Below are 8,215 nucleotides of genomic sequence, written 5' to 3'. Positions count from 1 at the left end.
ACCCACCCCTGTGGGAACCAGGGATGCAAGGCCGGGCCAGGCAGCGTCCTGCCCTCAAGGAGATCCCAGTCTGAAGCAGACAGGGAGGACCCGGGGCCCCACTTCTCCATCCCAGAGACCCCCCTCTATCCATGACTGGATCCTGTAGTCTAGACTTGGCCCCCCAGCCGAGGGGATGACTCAGGACAGGGCACCCTTCCTCGTTGTCCACGCCCACCGCACGCCGCCAGCACGTCTGTGTTACACATGCCGGGAGGACAGGTATGGGGTTGGGAAGAGCCCCGCCAGCTACACTTTTCTCCCTGCCCATCGGGCGTGTCTTGGCCTGTCCCCGCCTGGTGCCTGGCTGTGGAGGACGTCCTTGGGAAGCCACACGGCCACCACAGGCCAGTTGCATGGCTGGTAACATAGGTAAGTCTTGTGACACCCGTGCCCTGCCCGAGAAAGATAAAGTCTTCTAGGGGCATGTGGCCGCTGAAGGTGGGGGGTGGGCAGGCCAAAGGAAGGTGCAGAGGGCTTTCTGGGGTCGAGGGTGGTGCTTTTTCCTCTCTGTGTCTCCAACCAGTGGGACCAGCCTGGGAACTTTGGTGGCCTTTGCTGGTGGCCCCTGGGCTGCCCAGCCCTGAATTCAGCTGGTCCATGAGGGCACATCTCACGCTTTTCTCTGTTGGAGTTGGGGACACGGTCACCCCTGAGACCCAGAGGCTGCCTCCTGCCTTCCTCAGGCCCCCGATGTGTGATGACTGTCCCCAGGGCCCCCGCCTCAGGTCACTGATCCTCTGTCCACATGGCCACTGGGCTTCCTCCCTGCCCATGGCCTCTGACCCCGTGGGTCCCAACACAAACCCATTCTCCGTTGGGGGCAGCTTAGGTGGCCAACATAGGACTGTCTAACGGGGTGACTCTGCTGATCCCACTGTGGAAGGTGGGCCCTTCCTCCACGGTGATGTGAGCTCAGTGTCACAGGGATTTTGTTCCAGAAGAGAGGCCAGGACCTGGTTTGGGGCTGATCTGCTCCCAGGCGGAGAGGGGGTCCTTTTCCTCCCCTATCAGGAGCCCCAGATGCATCAGGGCCGGGGGCGGGGTAGGTTGTCCCCAGGGGCCTCTCTCAGCCTCCAGTGGGAGAGGGGCTCCAAGCAGCATGTCACAGGGACGTCTGTGCAAGTGGACCGAAGCTTCGGCATCCAGTTCCTGGGGATTTCCTCTGGCCATCTGCCCACAATGCCCGAGCACCGCTGACACTCAGCGCCGCGGCTTCCTTGAGATCACGGCATACTGGGACCGACCTACATGTGCTCGTGGGGGACTGGTGGGATCCAGTGAACCAAAGCTCCTCCCTGCGTAGAACATCGTGTGTCCTTTTGAATATCGAGGCTGTCCTCTCAGTATTTGAAGAGTGAGCATTCCTTTTATGACAGGTTTCAGATTTGGGGCAGCGAGTATGACAGGCCGGGGGCAGAAAGGGGCCGGCAGGTGTGGACACAGTCTGGGCTCCAGTGCAGGGCAGCAGACCCCCGTGGGACAGAGGCCGACCCCGCTCCCAGGCCTGTGCCCATCTTCCTCCCTGACTGTTGGCCCCTCCTGAGTCTGAGCTGGAAGTCAGGGGTGACTGGTTTTCCAGAACCTTACCGTGGGCACAAAGGGGGAACAGCGGGGTCCTAGGTTGGCTGTCTTGGGTCTCTTTCTCATGTCCGCACATGGCCACTGGGTGCTCCCGTGGGGTCCTATTTAACGCTTGGTTTACGTAAGCGATAAGAAAACGTGTTAATGGTGGGCTTAGTGTTTGACAGGGTAGTGGTTTAGGTCCTTGGGAAAGTTCTGTCTGTGAAAATAAAGGGTCAGTGGGCTTCCTTTCCGAAAAGTAATTGTTTCCTGCAGGAGCCTATCTAACTTCCTCTTCCGGAAGGAGCCCCTTTATGCTTTTGAACAGGGCATCTGAGACTCGGCTACGGCTGGTCAAACCGCATAAAATCCTGTCCTCACCGCTCTCCACTCTGGGGAGGCCCCCGCTACCCGCGCACATGGCCTCCTCCGCGCCAGGCTGCTCAAGCTGGGAGCCAGAAGGGGCAGGACGGGCGGGGGACGATCTGTGGCCTGAGGGTCCCCAGGAGCAGAGACGTGCCCTCTGTTCTGCACCAGCATCATCTTGTGTGCGGGGGACAACCGTTTCACACCTTGCCCTGAGCCCTGGACCAGTCACACAGCCCCACCCAGTCCCGATCGGTCTGCATCTGCTCTAGGTGACAGGCCTGGAGGCCCATCTTGTTCCCTCTGCAGCACAAAAGGGTCTCCAGAGGAACCCCCGGTGGGAACCGTGTTTCTGGGTTCTCCCGTCTGCCACCCTCCGGGAACGGCCGCGGCTCTTGTCCACTGAAGGACCCACAGCTCTGAAGTTGTCCGGTCTGTTCCCTCTCTCTCCCGCCCCGGGTCTGAGCCACGCCGGCTAGAGGAGCTTCTGTCTGGAGGCTGCTGCCACTGGGGCCCCAGGAGTCCAGCAGGAGAAGACAGGCGCTTGGAGGGGAGCAGGGGGCAAGGCCAGGGGCAGGTGTTCCCAGCAGCCTGAGCTCCCCAACTCCTGTCTCCTGGGAGAGAGCCCCGAAGTCCACAGCTGGGCGCAGCTCTCCCTGGCGGTCAGCCCCTGTCCCCCAGCGCCCTGTCCTTAGGCTGCTTCTGTCCTGTCCTCACCTGGGTCCCTCTCCTCTCCATTCTACCCTCTCTCTGGGTCCTTTGCTCCACCAGCTCCTTCCCTGTGGGGTGCAGCCCTCCCTGACTAAGCCCCTTCCTCCCTCGGGGAGCCCCGGCCCTCTCTCCCTTCCTCTCTGTCCCTCCCTTGTCTCCACCTGAGTCAGGACTCTCCCCAGCCCCTTCCGGTCACCCTGGGAGGCAGGACACCTTTTGGGCCCTGACAGGGATGCAGGGTCTGTGAGGATGGACTGTGGACTTGCCCTGGGCCTCAGGAAGGCCTCGTGCACACCCACCAGCTGCTAGGCCTCCCCTCAGGGAATGTGGACGCCTCGGAGAGCAATGGGAGGGAGACCCCTGGCCTGTGGGGGTCCTGCCCTGCTGTGTGCCCTGTGTGGGCCCCTACAGGGGACTCTGCCCCAGGTGTCCTGTGTCAGGAAGGGGCAGAGCTCAGCTGCTGAGCAGGGAAGCCCCTCCCTCTGGCTTCCTCCCTGGGCAGCCCAGGGGTGAGGACTGGAGAACCTCCCACCGCCCCAAAACCTCAGGTGTGCGGGTTCCTCCCCAGTATTTAGATTCTTTCTTTCTATTCTCTTGCAGCACAGCTGTCATTTCCACTCAGTGCCCCTGACAATAGGATCGGTTGGTGGGGGGAGGTTTCTGATCTCTAGAACCCTCCCCCCGCCCCAGTCAGGCTTAACTGATTCTTCTCCCAACAGAGGGAGTTGGTGTGATCCCGCTGAAGGCCCCCCCCCCACCACGCCCCGAGAAGTGAGAGGTGTCTGCCTGCGGCTCTCTGGACTCGGGACACATTTCCAGAGAAAACCTTTGGTAGAAGATCCTTGACATTGCCGTCCATTTCTCTGCATTTGAAATCAATTCGTCACTTCTCTAAATGTGGAAAACTCTTCTGACAGCGATGTGTGTGATCTTAATCACGTATATTTGAACCTAAGGTAGATTTTCCAGGACAAGTAAATCTACTCAGATTTTTTAATTCAAGACGACTTCTTCTGGGCTCATGGCCTTTTGCTGGTTTCCGTGGATCAATCTGGAGAAGGCGGTGGAGAGCGGGTCTGCATGGCTTGGGAGGAAGTGTTTTATTCTGCTGTTCACAGAGGCCTCCCGTGCGTGGTCTTTGGCGAGACTGAAGTCCATCCTTCAGGCTTCCTGCTCAGGGAGGAGAACGGGGACTTGCATGGCACAGGCGGGCACTGGGACAGGTGGGCGGGGGCAACAGAGAAGGGGTCTGGCAGCCCCAGAGATGGGGAAGGGAGGGGACCCCAGGAGGTGAGGGAGCAGAGGAATCTCTCCAAGGGGGCGGGAGGGGTGGCATGGCCCCCAGGAGGGAGCAGGTAACCCAGTGGAGGCTGTGAGAGGGGCAGGGAAAGGCCAGGCAATGGAGAGGAGGGAGGAGGGCAGGGGAGGTGGCAGGGAGGGAGGGAGGGAGGCACCTCACCTTGAGAATGTCCTGCAGGGTCTCAGAGAATTTCTGACTCTCCTCGTCCAGACCCAGCCAGGGCTGGAAGCTTCTTCCCTGGTGGAGCACGAAGGTGTCCCAGCAGTGCTCAAACTCTGCAGAGAGACGGGGGAAGGACGTGAGCCCGGCTCCGGGGAGGGCTGGGGGCCACCTCGGGTCTGACTCTCAATGACAGGCTGTGTCCCTCCTAGCTGCACCCCTGCTCTCTCTCCTCTGGGGCACCCCGGGACCACCCCGCCCCCGGAACTCTTTCGTCAGGCTGGAACCTCAGCCAGCCTGGCCTCCCTTCTTCCTGCAAACCCCAGTCTCCCTGGCATGCCCACCCACCATTCTCCCTGCCCTTCTGCACACACCTGTCCTGCGCTGACCTCTCTCTTCTCAGCGACCCTGCTGTCCTCTGCTGTCCAGGCACCTGGCCTCCCCTCCGCAGGCAGCCCACAGGGGCCACCCCTAGGGACACTACTCTTGTCCTCCCCCATAGCACCCCCCACCAGGCCTCTCCCTACCCTCCACCCACCACCCCTGTGCCCTGCAGGAGGCCCACACTGACCCCTGGCGGTCATGATGGCGATGCTGGCCCCAGCCCTCTTCAGGGTGCACAGCCCCTGCTCATAGCTTCCCAGGCTGTAGATGCGGGAGGCATAGAGGTTCAGGCTCACGTGGCTGTTGTCCCCCAGAAACTCAGCCATACGCTGGGCACAGTCAGCACAGGGGCTCCAGGAGAGAAAGCAGGTGACCCTGTACTGGTGTTCCGGGTTCAGGTTCCAGGACTGGATCTGCTCCAGCAGGAAGGACTCCGCGTGGCGGGAGAGCCTGGGGTCCTGGTCACTCTGGGCACACAAGAGGCAGGAAAGGCTTCTGTCATTGGTGGTGAACACGGGGGAGGGGGCACCAGGGAGAGGCAGGGAGGTCCTGGCCTCAGGCAGGAAATGCAGGGGGAGCCCTTCTCCGAAGGAGATGAATGGGATTTCCCTGCAGTGTTCCCAGGCTCCAGGCTCCCCAGCACTAGCTGACAGGCCAGTGAGGGCAAGTTCCCAGGGACCCGCTGAGCGAGCTGAGCGCCTGCATGTGCCTCTGCTCGCTAGGGCTCTGCATCCCGCTCTACCTGCTGGGCCTTCTTCGGAGTCTTGAGATTTCGTTGATCATGGGATTTGCCTGAAGTTTGACTTTGAAAAGATTGCGTTACAGTAGTTTCAGCGTGACCACTGAGTTTCTATGTTTGTGCCCCAGGGAAGGGGCTTCAGGACCCTCACCTAGCGGGGCCCTGCAGACAGCAGCACAAGAGCCCCGGAAAGGGAAAGGGGGGCCGGGGAGCTCCGAGTTCCCTGGCCTGGTGCCCTGGCAGTGGAGGCTTCCTCCACGAAGGGATCCAGCCCTGTGCTCACCCACCGCCACCGAACCCCACTCCCACCTTGGCACCAGCGCTCCTGCAAGCTTCTGCCCTGGCCCTCACCCTGCGCTGAGCCCACGGGTGACACAGAAGGGCTCACCGTGCAGGGAGGAATGGGGAAGGGGCACCCAGCAGACAGGCGCCTGGGCATGGGGTGAAGGTCATTGTCGGGGCTCACAGAGCTGTGGAGACGGGTGCAACCTGTCCAGGGACGGATTGTCAGCCCGGGACCGGGAGCAAGTCCGGTCAGCGGTGCCAACTCAAAGACCTGGGCAGAGTGGGATGGGGACGTGGGGACCGAGGGGGGCTCCCTGGGCGATGCTGGAGTGGGGAGCAGTGCCTTGGGCAGGATCTCCAGCAGTGGGCAGGGGTCCTGCCAGGGCATCTGCTGGTGAGCTGGCGGAGCTTCGAGGGCCAACAGATCTCAGGCTCTGTGGCAGGCAGCCGCCCCAGGCAGGGGCCAGGTAAAAAGCTGACCCCTAGTCCAGACGCCTTTTCCCCTGTCCTATCCCTCCCTCAGAGGCACAGCGTGGGCAGCAGGAGCGGAAGTGTGTCATTCGGTGAAAAGGGTTGATGGCGCCAGTCCCTGGGACAGCGTGACTGCTTTCGGACGTGTGGCTCCAACCCAGAAACCACAGCAGAAACGGTCCCCACCTGACACTAAGCTGAGGGGTGGCCGTTGGGGGACCGAAGGGGAAACATTGGTGAGACCTGCTCAGGTCCAGCCAGAACGTTCTGCCGCGAACGACCCAGGATGGGGAGGCCGTGCGAGCTGCGATCCGGCTTGACTGGTCACCTTATTGCGCAGGACGCCCTTGTCCCGGCCCGCAGGAATCCCGGATCCCTGACCGGGATGCTCCACCTCGTAGCACAGGTAGGTCCTGGGGGGCCAGTTGTCGTTTTGGAAGTTGTCGGTGAAAGTGTCCTCATCCAGCAGCTGCCTGTGGACAAAAGTGTGGGGGAGGGGCTGAAGATGTGGCCTCCCCCTGGAGTATGGAGAGTCCTCTTGCTGAGGGATGTTTGGCACAGAAGAGAGATTTTACATTAAAATGAAGACACTCGGGGGTGGGTGCGTGGCTCATTGGGTTAAGCCTCTGCCTTCAGCCCAAGTCATGATCCCAAAGTCATGGAATCAAGCCCCACATCGGGCTCTCTGCTCAGCGGGGAGCCTGCTTCTCCGTCTCTCTCTGCCTGCCTCTCTGCCCACTTGTGATCTCTCTGTCAAATAAATAAATAAAATTTAAAAAAGAAAAACAGTGAAGATACTCAATGTCTAAACATCTCAACTCTTTCTCATGGGCTCCTTGCTGTTTGCTGGTATCCCTCGCCCTTTCCCCCTGCACCCCACATTCTGGCCAGACCCACAGAGGACAGGTTTCCACTGGCTTTGCTGGATCCACCCAGCCTCCCTCTGGGACCCCTTCTGGGAGCTCCCGGGGGGGCCTGCCCGCTACTCTGTCAGGGGACCCACTGGAGTCGCCCAGGGCGCTCAGACCCTCTGCTGGGTCCTCTCCCTCTGCCCATGGTAGGCTCTCATCCCATCTCCTGGCCTCGCCATCCATCCTCGTCCCCGAGGAGCTACTCCGCTGCGTGGAGGGACATCCCGGGGCTTTCCCCTTTGGTTCAAGGTTGGCCCACTCCGCAGTGCGCACCGGGCCCACACACACCCGTGCAGGACCACTGCCAAAAAGAGGACCCAGGAGCCTCAACTTCTTAAATAGTAGTGGGATTTTCCCTAAGGATGAAAATACCAAAGCCCTTTGCAGGCCCGAAATCTTAAAGCTGAAAGGGACCTCCTGGCCCTCTGCTCAGAGGGATCCCCCGGCAGGAAGCATAGACTCCCAAGGGCACTGGAGGAAGCCAAGGATGGGGACCTTCAGGGACGATTCCCCAGGAGCCCGGGCGAGGCCGGTTGGACAAGCAGACTGGGCATCGGTGGACAGGGCTCGGTGGGCCCGGGAAGGGCCAGCAGGAACAGGCAAAGAAGAGCAGGGAGCCCCAGGGGTACAGGAGGAGACCTCAAGGGAGTGCATGTCCCCATCCGGGACAACCTTGGGCAGCCCTGAGGAGGGGCTCAGGAACAGAGGGGATGCAGGGGGCTGGGGTTACCTGTCCAAGACCTCTGAGCCGGCATCCATGTCTCGGTCCCTTCACCACCTCTGACTCTGTGTCTGCGGCTTCTCTGCCTCGACACGCCTATGCCGTGCTCTCGGGGTGCTAGTCAAGGACCCAGGCACCTTATAAGCCATCAGAGCTCCTGGAATCGGCTGAGCTGGCATGACTGGGACACACCCCGTCCTAGACGCGGGCTACTCATGCCGCCCTCATGGGTGTTGAAATAGGAGGCACTTCTCTGCCAGCGGTCAATCCCTAAGTCCTCAGGGTCAAGTTAGGTTTTGGTTTCTCTGCTCTGACAAAGGCCCTGCCTGGAAGCCTCGAGGAGTGACCGAGCGCAGATGGGGTCCAGGGAGAGTCTGGTCTCTCTGGGTAGCAGGGCCCAGCAAGGGAGGAGGTGAGAGGACAGGTGTCCGGGACTGGAGGAAGGTCCTGTCCCAGGACACAGTGCCCCGGAGGGAAGGCTCCCGGGGAGCCCCACCCGGGGTCCCCCTCAGCAGCCAGCAGGAGCAGGGCCTGGCCCAGCCTCCCCGGGACCAGCTGGGGGAGAC

At 61.3% G+C, this 8,215-nt stretch overlaps 1 protein-coding gene across 1 annotated transcript; it reads right to left on the bottom strand.

Moving 5' to 3' along the window:
• Nucleotides 1-1,983: 1,983 nt before the first annotated feature.
• LOC111140345 (DNA dC->dU-editing enzyme APOBEC-3G-like) lies at nt 1,984-7,687 on the bottom strand (the record flags this gene model as incomplete). Its single annotated transcript, XM_022492625.1, is given in 7 exon segments — nt 1,984-2,050; nt 2,175-2,271; nt 4,063-4,138; nt 4,141-4,254; nt 4,710-4,989; nt 6,346-6,490; nt 7,659-7,687. Coding segments are annotated over 7 exon segments (808 nt in total), but the record flags the coding sequence as incomplete, so codon positions are not given.
• Nucleotides 7,688-8,215: the final 528 nt, after the last annotated feature.

This window comes from Enhydra lutris, unplaced genomic scaffold (assembly GCF_002288905.1).
Source record: "Enhydra lutris kenyoni isolate GAN:26980312 unplaced genomic scaffold, ASM228890v2 scaffoldscaffold583, whole genome shotgun sequence".
Taxonomy (NCBI): Eukaryota; Metazoa; Chordata; class Mammalia; order Carnivora; family Mustelidae; genus Enhydra; species Enhydra lutris.
Note: the sequence above shows the minus strand (reverse complement) of the source record. Positions and strands in the feature narration are given on the sequence as shown.